Below are 18,160 nucleotides of genomic sequence, written 5' to 3'. Positions count from 1 at the left end.
TACTCACACTAGTGTCTCGGGTAGGCTACAGCGTTGCAGTGAGCTACACTGGTTTGAAACCACAGGTAATGGTAATTTCACCAACAAATCGTTTACTAATGTCAGAATAAATCATATAACGAAAATGTATATGTGAGGAATGTTTATTTTAACGATTGAAAACAGATACATCATAGACCACTGTAGTATGTGTTGCCCGGGCAACACAGGCTAATGTCATGATGCTAATACTTCAGTGAAATAGTAGACTACTGTTTCCGAAAGTAGATGTACTTCCTTAATAATATCAGCTTATATTGTACATTACACATCACAATTGTGTGTCATATCACAAAGTAAAATGAGTAAATAGTTATCACCCTGGCCTCTTTTCTTGTGGCGTTTCTGCAGCTGCCTTGCAGTAAAGCTATAGTTAGCCTAGCTATCCCCCAAGTTAACAGATGCGAAACGAATGTTCTGCCAAAGGTAGTCACGCGTGTTTTCGTGACATTAGTGCAGACCGGTGTAAAAATTGACCTAATCTCTATGATTTAAACGTCATTTTAAGTTTTTCCCTTCTCATGATATTTTCAGGCATTTAGCCTACTCATATTGCATTCATTCATGAATAAACAACCCCTTTGAAGATTATTCTACGACGTTACCCGGCAGTAGAAGATGGAATCGCGATTCAAACGGTACCATCTGCTAACTGAAAATATGCCCCCCAAAACGTAAATAAGCTTGACATTTATTTAGTGGAAAATCGCTCATTCATAAAAAGCTCACTGGTAGCGATCATTGTCAGTAAAAACGCAAAATGCGATATAGCCCTGTGTGGAGAAGCTGCCCCGGTAAATTGTACTACTACGGTACAGTACTAGACTACTGCTGTGTTCGTCTTGGTAGCGATTGCGTTGGTTGAATTGGATTTAACGTTCCGTTGTACGGTTTAGGCTGAAATTAATTATTTTCATGAACAGATTGACAACGTTTAGGCTGTGGCAATGAAGTTCAGGTTAGTAGTTAGATAGACTTTTGATTTAAGTAAGGGGAGTACCGAACATTTTCTGTCGCCGTTTGACTTCCTAAACAGCTGTGTACTGTAGCTAGATGTTTTGGTAGTGTGTCTCGCGTAAGCTACAGCGTTACAGTGAGCTACACTGGTTTGAAACCACAGGTAATGGTAATTTCACCAACAAATCGTTTTCTAATGTCAGAATAAATCCTACAACGAAAATGTATATGTGAGGAATGTTTATTTTAACGATTGAAAACAGATAACGCTACATCATAGACCACTGTAGTATGTGTTGCCCGGGAAACACAGGCTAATGTCATGATGCTAATACTTCAGTGAAATAGTAGACTACTGTTTCCGAAAGTAGATGTACTTCCTTAATAATATCAGCTTATATTGTACATTACACATCACAATTGTGTGTCATATCACAAAGTAAAATGAGTAAATAGTTATCACCCTGGCCTCTTTTCTTGTGGCGTTTCTGCAGCTGCCTTGCAGTAAAGCTATAGTTAGCCTAGCTATCCCCCAAGTTAACAGATGTGAAACGAATGTTCTGGTAAAGGTAGTCACGCGTGTTTTCGTGACGTTAGTGACGTAAGTAGCGTCATTGACTGTGGCTAGCAAATTAGCCACCGTTAGCTTCACTTTTCGCCACAAACACTTAATTTCCACTTAAACCATGCAACGGAACGTAAATTCCAATAGAAGCAACTCAATCGCTACCAAGACGAAACTTTTGACACCTACGTTGTCTATGTAGGCCAAATATTGACTGAGTTTTAGGGGGGCAAAAAGAATAATAAAAAGAATAATAATATATATGTGAGAGAACAAAGGTTGTGCCCTTGCCGAAGGCAAAGCACACCCAATAAAGCATAAAGCTTGCTGCGGCGTGTGATATATTTGCAATGTACGGCCCGAGAAGGTCTTGCAAATAAATGAGTCCTTGTCGGCTGAATCGATATCGCTCAAACAAGAACTCATCCGTGTGAAATAAAGGATCTTGGCAATCGCGAAGAACTCTATTGGTATGGAAAGCTAATCGAACTAAAATATAGCTCCTTGGTCAACTGGGTCTCTCAAAAAGGGAGCTGTTGCCGTGACAGCTAGCTAACTGTTTGGTAGCTAGTACTGTAGCTGGTGATGAAGAAAGTGTTTTTTCCGTCTCTTCATAAACGGAGTAACTTAGTTCAGCGTTCAGGATTTTAATAAGTATTATCAATCTGCAGATTGGGAGAGAAAAAACAGACCTTTGACAATATATGATAACACAACACCAGGCTTAGGTCTCAATCATGTCTCTCTCAGCTATGAAGGCCGGAGGACCATCTTTTATAGGGCACAAGAATGTAAACATAGATAGTGACAGTCAGGCAGTAATGAAGTTTCAACAGTCTCAGAGAAAGATATTCACAGATCCCAACACATGACCAGTCTCTCACACTAGAGATCATAGTTGGCGCTCTCCTTGTAGTCATGACAAGGGAGGTTTACACAGTACTTTCTCCTGACCCCGAAAATCTATTAACCCTGACACATAGACACAATCTACTCTTATTAATAGCAAGCTTACATGAGAATATACTAACTAGTATCCAATGAATAGTTCTATTGATTAGTGAATAATGTAAGCACACAGGAAATCCCAATTTCTTCCACACTGGCTAACACAGCATCCTGTGCTTTGGAGAACTGAATGATCTCAGATAGGGTTATCTGCTGCAGAAGAGCACAGCCTAGCAGGCATAATGTACAATTTTCCTCACCCGGACGAGGCCGAATGGAATTGTAGTGCTCTGCTCTATGTCAGAGGTAGGTAGAGAGTCAGCTAACTACGAGTAGTAATAATACTAATGATGTGTGTTGGACTGCTAATGCTGGGTACACACAAGATAATCAGGCTGATTTTGGGCCGATTTCCCTTACAATCCTAAGTAATGTCCCGACAATCGGTAAAGTCCTGATTATCTGCAGATTATTTTATCAGATTTTCCCTTGGTGTGAGGTGTGTTAAGAGTAGGGATGGGTATCTAGAACCGGTTCTAAGTGAATCGATTCCTTGGAATCGTTAGAAAAATTCCTTAATGATTCTGTTAACGATTCTCTGTGCCGTTGCGCATGAGCGAACTTTTATAGTTTATTCAGACAGACTGCAACAAACATGGCAACTAGGAAGAGGTGTTCTAAAGTTTGGTTGTATTTCACACGACAAAATGACAACAACGCCACTTGTAACGCGTGTAAAAAGTCTATTTCGTCAAAGGGAGGAAATATTACAAATATGAAGAAGCATTTGAACACACAGCATGGAATGAAGTTACTGGAACGTCATGTGTTCGATGCATCCAGCAGCGCAGCTAACGTTCGCGCTTCATCTCTAACTATCTAAGGTAGAGCTAAACTGCTCAAAAGGGATCACAACCACTTGTTACTGTGTGAAGCAATTTGCCTTTATTGTGTGTAGTCGATCTAGTTATCTTCTGTCCCTTCGTTTGAAGCATACATTTTAGCCCATTAGTATTAATCTTATTGATCATTTCACGTTATTGGGGCGGCGTGTGTTATCAGCAAACGTTCGCGTGTCCCATTATTAAACTGAGCATATCGATTTTTAATCCATTATTAAACTTAGCATTTTAATTGTTTAACCTTTTAATAGTCCTGTTAAATGTGCCTGAAAACGCCTAAACAACATACCCAAAGTACATTGAAAGCTGTTGTTGAACCATTTGGAGTACATGTATGTAAATGGTCTCTTTTGAAAGGTGACACTGAAGTTATTTCCCCTGTTGTTAGGATCCCTGTAAGTCCTACTGGTGGTGAGTAATAGAAGCATGAACACAAGGAAACTGAAAGTTTCTATCTCCGACTAGATTTTGTTTTGAAAACAGAGGCCTGAAGAGGCCTAGAGGTGGTAGGTATTAGCTCATTTCAGAGCCAATCAAAGCCAGTTTGAGAAATTCGTTTAGAACGAGTGTGTGTGTGGGGGGGTGCAGGACGCACAGACCTAGTTGGCTGTAGAGGGGAGAATCGATGACAATCGCTAAGGAATCGAATCGATAAGCAGGAATTGATAAGGAGTCGGAATCGTTAAAATCTTATCAATACGCATCCCTTAAGAGTGACCAAACTTGCTCGGAAGAACGTCGGAGCCGCCCTGATCGCGAATTGTAAATATTTAACATGTTGAATGATGTGTGGGGGGAACCCCGAGGACAAACGCTATACACTATAGGAGCAAAACTGTTAAATCTAGGATTTTTTTTGTTATCTCTCACATTTTTTTTATCTTAAAATATTTTTAAAATCTTTTAGTGTGTACCCAGCATAATCAGAAGAACAAAGCATAGCGCATTTCTATTTTACAATTGTAGAGCTATGTGAACTCTAACCCCCCCCCCCCCCCCCCCCCAAAATTGTGTTGATATCACAGAAAAGCATATGAAGCTACTTAGCTCGAGCTACATATGAGACATTATCACATTGGCCTGTGCTTGTGGCCTTGCAGTTCTAACAGCTAGCTAGCTAGCCAGCTACAGTAACCTGCTACAGTACCTCCCAGAACATTGGACAGACTTGCTACAGGGTGAAACCGCGGATGTAGCCATGTTTTCTGCGATAACACCACCTTGGGCTGTATTTTACTAGCAGCTGTAACTAGCTATGTAAGTAGCAAAATGACTTAGGACTCAGTTCACTGACTCAGTGTCCACTGACTCACAGCTTTAATATTGATTGTACAGGCTTTGTTATGAACGCACAGCTTTGTTTGACGTCCTGAGGTTAGACCAGTTGAGAACCACTGGTGTAGGCCATATTGTTTCACAAAAGTATACTAAATTTATCACGTTCAATAGATTAGAGTAGACTAGAATTAGCCTAGCTACAGTTACGTAGCTACAGAAGTAGATCCGTAAGTAATATATGCTGTGGATAACTAGCTGTAACAGGACAGCAGCTACAGTAGCGCACATGCTAGCAGGCATAATGTACCATTATTTATGCTCACCTAGAGGCCGAATGTAATAGTAGTGATCCGCCTTGCCAAAGGGAAAAACCCAATAAATAATAATAAGATAATAATAATATGAGAGAGAATATAGGTTGTGCCTTGCCAATGGCATGCACACCCAATTAACTACCATTTAACTGCATAGGAACACTTCACATTAAAGTTCGATTAACTCCCTTGTAACTTAATAGCAACACTTAACAATGAAGTAAGAATAACTATCATGTCACTACATATCATTTTACATATTGTAAAAAAAGAATACCATTTTATATTGTGCTAAGCGTTATAAGTTATCATGCATGTACAAGAAGGCACAATATGGTGAAGAAATCAATGGAAACAATGACCTACCACAGAAACTTCAATGAATTATTATTTTTGTAATTTTATTGTCATTTATTTAGCATGTTTATTGCATTGGAAAGACTGATATGTACTGTCTATTGATTAATAATAGAATGAGGAATATAATATAAACATTTACTGTATATGTAATAAACGCCTTGCGTCAGCTTGTACTGTATATACAGACATCTTGATGGCAAGATTTTGGTTTGGAAGTGAGAAAGAAAGCTTCAATACCATCCCAGGTATTCAAACAATGGTTAAGTGTCCTTCATGGTTCTATATCATCCCCATGGTGTTTAGTGCCAGGCTGTGTCTGGTCAAGGCTCGTAGATGTTGGTGTAGATGTCTCCATCATCCATCTGGTAGATGTTCTCCGCAGCCAACTCTCTGGTGTACAGACCCTGGCTGGACACTGAGCTCCTGTAGCGCACCGAGCTGCCAGACTGCTGAGATCTGGAGAGGAGGGATGGTCAGAGCATAGGAGGAGGGGAGGGGGGGGAGGGGTGGGGTGGGGTAGGTAGGTAAAGTAAAGTGAGGTGAGGAAAGGAGAGGAGTAGAGATGAAGGGAGAAGAGAGGAGAAGGGGAGAGGTGTTATAAATCCTACTAACCACAGCACCTTCTTATGAGCCTACACCAAACAGTATGAGTCCAAGCCGAACACCAAGAACTATGAAGATGACAAGGAGTCATCCCTCAGCAGCCTCCGATGACCTTCAGTTTCAGAGCAGAACTAGCGGGTCACGAGTCTGTGGGGAGGATAGCAGAAGCTGTTGCTACCACATCCATCCTGCTTCACGGCGTCTGACTTAACTACTCCCACTGTGGTCTTCTCATGGGCGGTGAGTCAGACTGTCAGTTTACCCACACACATTTGTGACTTCTCTGTTTCAGACTAACTCAATATGTATTGGATTTACCGCAGAGTTCAAGTTCATGGGGAGTTTGATCAGTTGCAGCAGTATTAAATCCATAAATCAAGTGCATCCAAAAGGTCTTCTAAAAGCATTTAACCCTGAGTTAAAAACTCTGAAGCAGAGTTGAACTTACAATGCCTGGGGCATCCTCTGCTGTTTCCTTCGTTGTCCTGGAGAGGCATCAGAATATATTTAGTTGCAGTTTTGTATCGTAGTTGATGACACATCATCTGATTTCAATGATTATAGTTAATGATACACTAACTTTTATTTAATGAGACTCTAAACATATATTTTATTAACACATTTTGTATTAAGTGATGATTATAAAAAATATGTGTAAATTTTTTTATGAATGGCAACTAAGACCAAATTGTTCCAAATATAAAATATTTAAACCATTTAGAAAAAAAGTAGATTTCATCAGATCAGTCATATAATTTAAAACATGCACATTACATTTCTGTGTATTTAATGTTATTGTGGATATATTTGTGTATGTGAGATATGTGTGTTGTTGGAGATATGTGTACATACGAAAGAAAACCAGACTGAGAGCCCCGATGACCAGGAGAAGCAGCATAGCACACACCAGGATGACTGGCAAAGCCACATCTCCACTCTGATCCTGGCAAACAAAACCAGTTAATTATATTATTATTAAATAATAATAATAATTAATGTATCATCTAATTAATTATTAATCAATGCGATATTGTGTTTGTTCATTTGCCTTGTATTAATTAATTAATTCGTTTATTTGTTTATTATTCTTTCAATTCTTTCTCAAAATCAGTTTAGAGCAAATCAAATTTGGACACTTGTTTTTGTTTCCACTATAACAGAAGTATAGTTTAGCTGACTCAGGCTGTGCTACTAACAGACTCTGACTCGCTGGAATGGGGTGTTGACACATCTTGTGATTCCGTAGAGTTGGCAGTCATGTGACCTACACAAGCAGGAAGTGAAAGTATTAGGCAAGGAGCTATCCTGAGAATCACCTCGTAAATTATGTCTAAGTGCTAAAATGTCTTTAAACGCATTACCTTTAAATTTAAAGGTTTAAATGTATGTATTATCATTTACATCTGATATGTTCCATATACTGCAGAACATTTGTTGTAAAAAGTGTTATTTTACAAAAATTAAAAATAAGTTTACCTTGCGAGTGATTGGCTGGTGTCACGGTCACATGGTCGGGTATCCTGGTTGTAGTTGGCAAAAAGGCTGCAAGCAGAAGGGACAGTTACAGGAAGACTTCACCTCTATGTATTTACCTTTTAGACTTTCAGTTTGAGCACGACCATCAACTCAACAGCAACAGATTACAACAAAGAATTGCAAAAGCATCTTACAAATCTGTTCCCATTGCCAGGAAAGCCCCAGAAAAAGTTCCTTACTTTTCTCCACGGTCAACCTCACTTCACTCTTCTGGTCGTTGAACAAGCCTGGTATTTGCACTCTGCACCCATACAGCCCTGCGTCTCTCTCTGTGGTGTAGAGGATGGTCAGGGAGATGTCACCCTGCTTCAGGTCTCCAGACAGCAGATACCTGGAGGTTCTTCTTGTTACTGCTGTTCCATCACTGGAGAGAATTTGGTCGTCACACCCAGAGAATGGTAGTGTTCCTCTCCCCCAGCATATCGAAAGAACTCCGTGATAGGAGGCATCATATCTGCACGGCAGAGTCACATTCTGGCCTTCAACACCGACCACCAGAGTACCGCATTCACTGACTGGGACACAGACAGAAAGAGATTTAATCATTCAAAGGTAGTTAACTGCATGCAAAAGTATATATCAACATGTATCTATAAATAGAGGGAAACAGAAGGAGAAATAAGCTGATAGAGACAGACAGTGAAAGAGAGTGAGAGGAGAGAGAAGTATTTCAATTACAGTTTTTTTCAAATGCTTACAAACAAATTCCTTTTCACACAATTTCTGAAACCTGACACTCAAACACCAGAACCACACCTCAAAACTACAAAACCATACGCACATTTTTGGCCTTTGACTCAGTTTTGAATGTCATTAAACACTTTTTGCAAAACACAACACACAATTCTCCACGTAACACAAAATTCTAACAGGAAGCATATTGATTTCCTTTTTCAAACACAACCAATCAAAACGCCACACTAATTCATCAGTGCCTTACACTAACTCCTCACATGTGCAAACACTCATTGCTTTACTCAACACCAACCAATCATGACTTTAGAATAGGCCTATAAATAGCCTAATTTGAGTTGATTTACAGTGGTGGGTATAATTTGAACCTTTACTGTAGAAAATATAACAGGTATGTAACAATATACTGTAATATACACATGTTCTAATGTACACATAATAGCTGTTTCAGCACAGCACACGGTATACTATACACAAACATATATTTTACGTAGCACCCATGCATCCATTGACTGCAGTGCACTGCATGATTGGTCACAGTCTGGTGGATTACTGTATCATACCGTGCAACAGTACAGTGACTAAGAAGACATTCTGACAATATTGTAGAAAATAGTATATATGTATGATGTATGCTACAGTTCATGGCACACACAGACACACCATTCCGTAATCACCTTTTTCAAAATAAGATTTGGTTTCCGGCCACTCTACTCTCTTTCTTTCATACTGTGTTCACAACCACAAATGCTTACAGTAAAAAAAAAAAATTGGTTTCAATCTTGTTTTCGTGTGTACCATGAATTTTTCATCATCTCTGCCATTTACTTTCAATCTTGTACAGAAATGAAAGAAGAGCTTTAGGTTTTGAATAACTGTGTGATATGATATATCCCAAAATGTTATATAATGGCAAATGTGTGCTTTTGAGACGTGTTTGTGATATTTTAAATGCAGTGCTTCATTTTGCAAGAGAAGCGAAGCATTTTGCATTTTGTGTGTGCAGTTCTTGGATTTGTGTTAAATAAATATTAAAAAAAGAGGACAAGTTAAAAAAATTGTGTAAGCATTTGAAAAAAACTGTAAGGTAAGGTAAAACTGTATACAACATTAAATCTTGGAAAGGAGAGAAGTTTAATATGAACCGTTAACATTTACCTGTTAGTAGGTAGATGACAAGCCATGCTGCACTGTAGATTATCCTCATGGTGATATGATCTCATCCTCACACACATACACAAGCTCTTTTTAGAGGTATACTGGTAAGAAAGAGATACATGGAGAGAGACCTTCACACATACACACGCATCAGTTGTGCTGTGTCTGGGTGTCACAGCCCTTTAACAGGAGACAAACCACCGGGTCACATGTCCCCCCCCTCCCCCATTGGCCTAAATGCTGAAGCGCACATACATTCGTTCTGACTGTTGGCTCAGACTAACAGCCTCACCTTTTATTTATGTCAATCAGTCACGCAGTCAACCAATAGCCAAAACCAACGTGTGAGGGAGGGCCAAGTGAACTCACTTAGTCACACTAACAGCAGCCGAGCTGAGGGTCGAGAGGAAGGACAGGAAGTTATACTTTACAGTTTTTCTTGACTGCTAAAACATTTCTTGAAACAGTCAACCATTTTCTCAAAACTGTAAACACAAAACCAAATATTCAAACATTTCCAAAACCTCTGACTCTTCTGGCAAAATCAAACACTCGCCCCTAAACCATGTAACTTGTGCTCAAAATCAAACAATGCTTTCAGATTGTAGGCGGCCAATTTGTCATCCTCAAACTCTGCCGCCGAGAGGCTGAATAGGGGAAACCAAGGTGCCAGACGCGCTTTGTAGATTTGTATTTATTTGGTCTTAAAACAAACAAGGTTGTGCATCCAGTATAGCGGTCAGCAAAATAAGACTTCCCCCGTCACCCCCTCCTCTCCTCAAACACACAGGTGAACAAGTTAAATAACATAACTTCCTCCGCCCCCCACCAGGTGCCCTAATTACCGCGACCTGGCTCTTACACAGATCATAAACACAGCAAATCAATATATAAACACTATGTGTTGGAGCCGTTTTGTAATTTAAGTTTCCAAATGTATCTGAATTATTAATGTTGATAAATTTGAGTTAAGTCATGGTTGAAAAAGATATTGAGATTAGCAAGGATTTCATGCTATTTTCAGAGATTAGCGATTTTCTATCATTTTTTTAAAACACTATTGAAAAATTAAAGGGTGTGGAAGTAGGCCAGACATTATTAGAATAATCTGGTGTGTATTTGAGATTTTTTGAAACAAGTTTGAAAAAGATATTGAGATTAGCGAGGATTTCATGCTATTTTCAGAGATTAGCGATTTTCTATCATTCTTTTAAAAACATAATTGAAAAATTAAAGGGTGTGGAAGTAGGCCAGGCATTATTAGAATAATGTGGTGTGTATTTGAGATTTTTTGAAACAAGTTTGAAAAAGATATTGATATTAGCGAGGATTTCATGCTATTTTCAGAGATTAGCGATTTTCTATCATTTTTTTAAAACATTATTGAAAAATTAAAGGGTGTGGAAGAAGGCCAGACATTATTAGAATAATCTGGTGTATATTTGAGAGTTTTTGACACAAGTTTGAAAAAGATATTGAGATTAGCAAGGATTTCATGCTATTTTCAGAGATTAGCGATTTTCTATCATTTTTTAAAAACATTATTGAAAAATTAAAGGGTGTGGAAGAAGGCCAGACATTATTAGAATAATCTGGTGTATATTTGAGAGTTTTTGACACAAGTTTGAAAAAGATATTGAGATTAGCAAGGATTTCATGCTATTTTCAGAGATTAGCGATTTTCTATCATTTTTTAAAAACATTATTGAAAAAGTAAAGGGTGTGGAAGTAGGCCAGACATTATTAGAATAATGTGGTGTGTATTTGAGATTTTTTGAAACAAGTTCGAAAAAGATATTGAGATTAGCGAGGATTTCATGCTATTTTCATAGATTAGCGATTAATTGGAATTTTATTCAACACTTTATTGGAAAAGTAAAGGGTGTGGAAGTAGGCCAGACATTATTAGAATAATCTAGTGTGTATTTGAGATTTTTAGACACAAGTTTGAAAAAGATATTGAGATTAGCAAGGATTTCATGCTATTTTCAGAGATTAGCGATTTTCTATCATTCTTTTAAACACATAATTGAAAAAGTAAAGGATGTGGAAGTAGGACAGACAATATTAGAACAATCTGGTGTATATTTGAGAGTTTTTGACACAAATTTGAAAAATATATTGAGATTAGCGAGGATTTCATGCTATTTTCAGAGATTAACGATTAATTGGAATTTTATTCAAAACGTTATTTGAAAAGTAAAGGGTTTGGAAGTAGGCCAGACATTATTAAAATAATCTGGTGTATATATGAGATTTTTTGACACAAGTTTGAAAAAGATATTGAGATTAGCAATAATCTGGTGTATATATGAGATTTTTTGACACAAGTTTGAAAAAGATATTGAGATTAGCAAGGATTTCATGCTATTTTCAGAGATTAGCGATTTACTATCATTTTTTTAAATCATTATTTAAAAATTAAAGGGAGTGGAAGTAGGCCAGACATTATTAGAATAATCTGGTGTATATTGGAGATTTTTTGACACAATTTTGAAAAAGATATTGGGATTAGCAAGGATTTCATGCTATTTTCAGAGATTAGCGATTTTCTATCATTAAAAAAAAAGTTTTATTGAAAAAGTAAAGGGTGTGGAAGTAGGCTAGACATTATTAGAATAATCTGGTGTGTATTTGAGATTTTTTGACACAAATTTGAAAAAGATATTGAGATTAGCAAGGATTTCATGCTATTTTCAGAGATTAGCGATTTTCTATCATTTAAAAAAAACATTATTTAAAAATTAAAGGGTGTGGAAGTAGGCCAGACATTATTAGAATAATCTGGTGTATATTTGAGATTTGTTGACACAATTTTGAAAAAGATATTGAGATTAGCAAGGATTTCATGCTATTTTCAGAGATTAGCGATTTTCTATCATTAAAAAAAACGTTTTGTTGAAAAGGTAAAGGGTGTGGAAGTAGGCCAGACATTATTAGAATAATCTGGTGTATATTTGAGATTTATTGACACAAATTTGAAAAAGATATTGATATTAGTGAAGATTTCATGCTATTTTCAGAGATTAGCAATTTTCTATCATTCTTTTAAAAACATTATTGAAAAATTAAAGGCTGTGGAAGTATACCAGACATTGTTGGAATACTCTGCTGTTTTTTAGAGGTTTTATAGTCATAAAATCATTATAAAAGTCATCATTTTTCAAAATTGTATGGGTAACTTCACCTCGGTCTCTGGAAGAGGGAATCCCTCACTGAATTGCTCCTCCCAAGGTTTCTTCAATTTTTTTCCTCTTGAGTTTTTCTGGGATTTTTTCCGTCTTCCTTGAAGGTTGAGGTTGGCTGAGGGGCAGTTCTATCGGCGTATGTGAAGTCTTCTGTGACATTGCTTGTAAAAAGGGCTATACAAATACTGTAAATTTGATTTTACAAACTGACCATAGAAGGCTCCAACGCAAGGATGCAATCGTGTTAAGCAATTATCTATCAATGAATAAGAATAATTAGAAAAGTGCTGGGATAACGGAGTTGCAACGTTTGTTTTCCTGTTGAATTGAGGTTAATAACGTTAACTCGTGAATGCTTTGGGAAAGCAACAACAAAGAAGACCGCGGTAAAGTTAATTTGAAGTTTGATATTCAACAGATATTCTGGTGCCCAGTATTGTGTTATTTTAACCGGTGTTTAGCACCGCTTAGCAGCCAATGCTTTTGGCTGCCTAAACAACGCGTATGTTTAGGGACCTTCAACAAATTTCAAAAGTCAATAGTTTTTTTTAACAACATGAACTAGGAGCGTCAAAATAATGTTTAACTGTTGAAAATGTATGCATTCATGCTGCACAGCCTTTATTTTGTTCATTTTCATCTCAGTTCATTAAAAATAAAATGTTTATTCAAAATAAATCTTCAAACTTCAATAGCTTTTTTGTCATGTGAAACGGAAAGGTCAGTTTATTTGGGGAAGGAATATTTTTTGTTTACGTGTTGAACTTATTTGGAAAAGTTGTTTTCATATCGCCGGTGTCCCCATTTTTAGTATGCAGGTTTGGGTGTGTATATGGAGAAGTTTTACCAATCACTGAGTTCTGTTTAGTATACAGCTCCGGTGCGTTAGGCGCATAGTTTCATTGTGAATACCTTCGTTAACGATTGCTCTTAAGGTATGTTTTGTATTTGATTATGTTTAATTATTATTGTATTGATTATCTTACTTTTTAGATAATAAACTATCAATGTGCATTTTAAGTTAATTGTTCTCCTTGTACATATCTATCACGCTACGGCGATGAAAACTTTGATCTAGTCTGGTTGATACGGCTAATACTGATAATAGATATTATATTTTGAAGTAGGTTTTAACTTAAGGCCTCTGAGTCACTTACAGTAGGGCTTTCCATGCTCCGAAGGTAATACCGTAGCCTCTGGGGGTCAGTTTAGTTACTGTGTTGATGGTTAAATCCATATTATAGAAGAGATAAACAGCTGATTAGTGAGTATGCATACTTTAAGGTCGGTGCCCTGATCAAGCAGATGATTTTGACCTAAGTCAGAGTCATTAACTGTCATTAACTGTTTAGCGCTCGAGGTTACAGGTAACTGACTTGCACATTTCTAAATTGGAGTCAGATATTAACGAGTCAATTATCTCCCTGAACATCTAACAGAATTGTTTCCAAAGCCGGGGACAAACACAAAGCGTCTCCGGCCTTACAATTCCCACTACAAGGGTTTCCCAGCAACTTTCACATGTTAGTCTTGGTGTCCTGACACATAATCAGGTGTTATGAAGTGTGTGTGTGTGAGTGAGTGTCTTGGCAGACAGCAAGGAAATGAGGGCGGAGGAGTCAGACGCACACACACTCAACCCCCTCTACTAATTACTAATGCTTAAGAAGACACAAAGAAGAAGATAAGTAGAGAACTTGGAAAACTAAGTTAACAGATCAGCTGATAGACGCAGACGCAGAAAACGTTTAACATTTTATTATCATCCAAATTCATTGCAGTCGACATTTTTTTAGTTTTTACATTCTCTTAAACAAAAATATAACAAGTATTTACAACCACTGGTAAAAACAAAAAAACGAGCATACAAGCAAATGACAGTCTTTCTAAAAGACATAAATTAAGCACAACGGGAGAAGCAATGGAGACAAAGCTCCACAGATAAGCCACAGAACCTAAATAATACCTTTGTCATTCAAATGAGATGAGTGCAGTACATATGCTTCGGTCTGAACATAGAGTGGTGCCCGTCTGTTTAACCCCTGCATTGGCGTGATGCTACAGAAAACAAGACACATCTCACTTCCTGCCTTCCAGATAACAGGAAGTTAGGGTGCAGGAACAAGGTGAGTGAGGTGAGGAAGGAGGGAGTAAAGAAATTAAAACTAAAATTACATCATACTGTATGTGTAGACGGGGAAAATAAAAAAGGATATTTCAACAAAAAGATTTTGTTTGTTAAAAACATTTAACACTTCTCTATCAAATGACTCAGTAATGTGATTGACTGAGCAGAGCAAGGGAGTAGATTGGATGGAGGTTCTGTACAGGGCATTGGTCAATACACTTCCTTCAATATGGAGATATCCTTCTCTCAGGGCTGCCAGGGAGAATACTAACTAAATCAATCTTCACCTCTTTTAGCCTTCTAGCCCTTTGTAGGCTGAGGGAAACCAGAGGGCGCTATTACATGGGACACAATTCCTGATGATGCCCCTACTGGCCAGTGTGAGGGAGTAAAGACTTGACCAAGATGATGGTTGGGGGATGGAGACTGAGGCAGAGGGATTGAGGCAGAGAGGCTGAGACGGGAGAGAGAGACAGACTCTATAACACAAACATAACAGGACCAGCAGAGCAGAATAGGATTTATGTATACAGTAACACAGTGTCCTAACAGCAAGTAAGCGTCCGACTATCGCGTCACATCGGATGCCGTCTGTCCACACCGTATCCGTCATATTTACTTCTGTTAAGTCATGTAAACTAACCATGTTCCTAAGAAACCGTGTCCAACATAGCTTTCAACGCGAGCGACAGGAAGTAAACAGAAACAGCAGCGTCAAGTTTGGACATTCCAATAGAAAACAAAGCACATAAACTGATTTTGTCACTGATGCTTGCTCAGCATCCAGTTAGGACACGTAACACACGCAGGGGTGTTCCATCCAGAAATACAACTGTTGCTAGCCTATTCCAACAGTAAAATACATTGTAGAGCCGTAATTCTCTTTGGTATATCATTGAAGTGAAACTTATTTACAAGTTTGCAGTTGTGTATTGTCCCAATTATTTTGCCAACCAGACAAACGATTGATGTTCATAAAAAATAGGGTAGAGTTGGTTAGCGGGATTATCAGTAATCTTCCGTATTCTGGAACACCATCACTGAGATGGCATCAAAGCAAAAAAAAAAAAAAAAAATCCTTAAAGATTCCTGCCCATCAACATGAGAAGGGGCGATCACCATCTTTTTATTTTATTATAACAAAATATTTATAAAATTGTCTTTATATAGGACTCTTTTTCATTTTTTACATGAGCAGTTAACATGAATTTATGACAAACCAAAAATATATATGTATAAATTCATATAGACGCACTGTATATATATATATTACCATTAATATTTTCAAGTATTCATATAGCATAAACGTGTTGTCGTCACATGGTACAGGCAGCTGAAGCTAAATGTAAACACAGTCCAGTTATATCCCCGAAAAATAAGAAAAAAAAACTTACACAACCAAACCCTCTACTGAGTTTAAGTTAATATAGAGTCAAATGGGGAGAAAAAACCTTTAAAGCATAGTTCTTTATAAAAAATTGCAAAAAGAGTATTCATTCCCCTCCCCCCAGATGAACAGGAAGAAGATGCAAGCCACAGTTTTGATACTTGTTAGGGATAGTTTGTTTTCCTCTTGAATGAGAGAATAATTAAGACAGATTGCAGCCAAGATGGAGGTGGTCCATTAAAAACCACACAAATAGATCAGGTGGATTACACACCTGTCTTTACTGCAACAACAAAAAGTCACCTGAAAAACACACTTTTAAAGTTCAGCTTACAAGCTGAATAGATGACCCAATAGATGAGTTGTAGTCTAACAATTAAAATATAAATACAGAAACAACATTTTGCAAGCGTATGTGTGTGTGAATACTGATATCTGATTGGCTAGGTGGGTGGCTTGTCTTTTAACCACAATGCCGTGTTTTTTGTATTTATTGCACTGATTTAAATCGGCAACACACTGTGAGACTCTACAGCACTGATGTATTTATTCTCCTGACTCGTTAAAAACGTCTTCTCATAATTACACAGTACACTGTAGATGGACACAGTGTTGCTTAAGTACCCCTTATTGTGCTGACACAGACGGAAGGAGGATGGAGAACAGCAGACACACACAATCACATCTGTCTGAAGCATAGCAACTAGAAGCAGCATCTCACACAGCTGGACAAGTTACAATATCGCACACACGCACCTCTGTAAATGAGAGGTATGGATATTCTCACTGCCTCTCCAACTTCAACATGGTAATAGTAGAGAAGAAGAAATAAATCTTACATCTTTCTCCCAGCTCATGTCAATCTTGTTTGCAATCTTGCTGCTTTCCTCCCCACAACAAACCTGGCAACAAAGTATTACCAGTCAACGGCCGGGGGAAAGTGTATCTGTGATACAGACATTGACATAGAACATATAATCCCCCCCACTGGACAACATGAAAAGCAAATGAACAGTACATGTGGAAGGTCTAGAAATAGTTAAAAATAGGTTGATCTTTGACCCTATGGGTGGGGTGTTTCATCTTCCATCTTCCCCTCCTCTCCTTCCTTCTTCTGTTCTGCTGCTATTACCATTCCCCCTTTGTATCACATCCCACCACAGTCAGTTCTCTAACCAGTGCCTATGGCCGGGAGGAGGTGACATTATACTGTGGTCAGTGTCAAGAAAGAGTTCTGTTCCGAAAGACTGAACACCACCGTTTAAAATGGAGTAGAAAGAGATGATTGTACAAGCCCCGCGAGAGCATCATAGACCATCATGACCTCGCAGGAAGGGGAGGGGACCAGGAGTGTGCTTGTTGGCCCAGACTGCTTCGGCTTTAGACCCTTCGGTATATCTGGACCGCAGTTACACTGCAGAGACCTGTTCATCTGCAAACACACAGGAGAGAAGAGGGTTGATATCACACACACACAGATTATATTAACACTGAACCAAACCAAAGAGTATAAAAGACAAGAGGCGAAGCTCTGGTGTGTTTTTGACAACTGCAACTAGATGGCAAAAAGGTTTCAATGGCACCATTTTGGACTGTGAGTTACAGTCAAAGAGTATAAAAGATCTGGCTGCTTCTAAAAGAATGTAAGAAGTTCGGACAGAATTCATTTACCAGATATTTCCTCAGAAATGCATTTGTGCAATTTTTATCTGTAAAAAGTACTTGGTTTATCCTAGGCTCATAGGATTTGCCACTGTGTATTATGATGAGAGCTGTTTATTTTAAATTTGTTACAAAAGTTTTTATAATCCAAGATGTTACCTCCTATGTCCATAATATGTCAAATTGACCATATTCCTTTATCCCACCAGTCTTCTATAAATAAAGATGTTCTATCTGACAATATACATCTATTGTTCCAAATTGACATATTATGTGGGCTAAAATTGTGCTGGAATATTAGTTTCCAATATAGAAGGACCTGTTGGTGGAAAGTCGAAAGTTTCAAAGGCAGCTTAGAAATTAGAACACATTGTAAAAGAAATGGAATACCCACAAATTAGTAAAATAATGACTAAGACATTTTATACCAAAATGATAATGA

General features: G+C 37.9%; 3 protein-coding genes across 5 annotated transcripts in view; 1 reads left to right on the top strand and 2 right to left on the bottom strand.

The window, feature by feature from the left end:
• LOC136933706 (homeobox protein MSH-D-like) overlaps positions 1-18,160 on the top strand; it is a 300,351-nt gene that overhangs the window by 175,087 nt on the left and 107,104 nt on the right. The window lies entirely within an intron of this gene.
• On the bottom strand, positions 5,384-9,486 carry havcr1 (hepatitis A virus cellular receptor 1). Its single transcript, XM_067229211.1, has 7 exons — positions 9,354-9,486; positions 7,682-8,017; positions 7,443-7,508; positions 7,163-7,230; positions 6,819-6,909; positions 6,415-6,451; positions 5,384-5,819 (listed from the first exon to the last, which is right to left on the bottom strand). The coding sequence occupies exons 1-7, from the start codon at positions 9,400-9,402 to the stop codon at positions 5,684-5,686; spliced, it is 783 nt and encodes a 260-aa protein (XP_067085312.1). The 5' UTR covers positions 9,403-9,486; the 3' UTR covers positions 5,384-5,683.
• The window catches only part of LOC136933698 (rap guanine nucleotide exchange factor 6-like), a 119,589-nt gene continuing 115,713 nt past the window's right edge, over positions 14,285-18,160 (bottom strand). For all 3 annotated transcript variants that reach the window (XM_067229190.1, XM_067229191.1, XM_067229193.1), the window contains one exon: positions 14,285-17,488. In XM_067229190.1, the coding sequence (XP_067085291.1) occupies positions 17,466-17,488 (23 nt within the window). In that variant the 3' untranslated portion in view covers positions 14,285-17,465. The remainder of the gene's footprint in view (positions 17,489-18,160) is intronic.

This window comes from Osmerus mordax, chromosome 25 (genome assembly GCF_038355195.1).
Source record: "Osmerus mordax isolate fOsmMor3 chromosome 25, fOsmMor3.pri, whole genome shotgun sequence".
Lineage (NCBI taxonomy): Eukaryota > Metazoa > Chordata > Actinopteri > Osmeriformes > Osmeridae > Osmerus > Osmerus mordax.
Note: the sequence above shows the minus strand (reverse complement) of the source record. Positions and strands in the feature narration are given on the sequence as shown.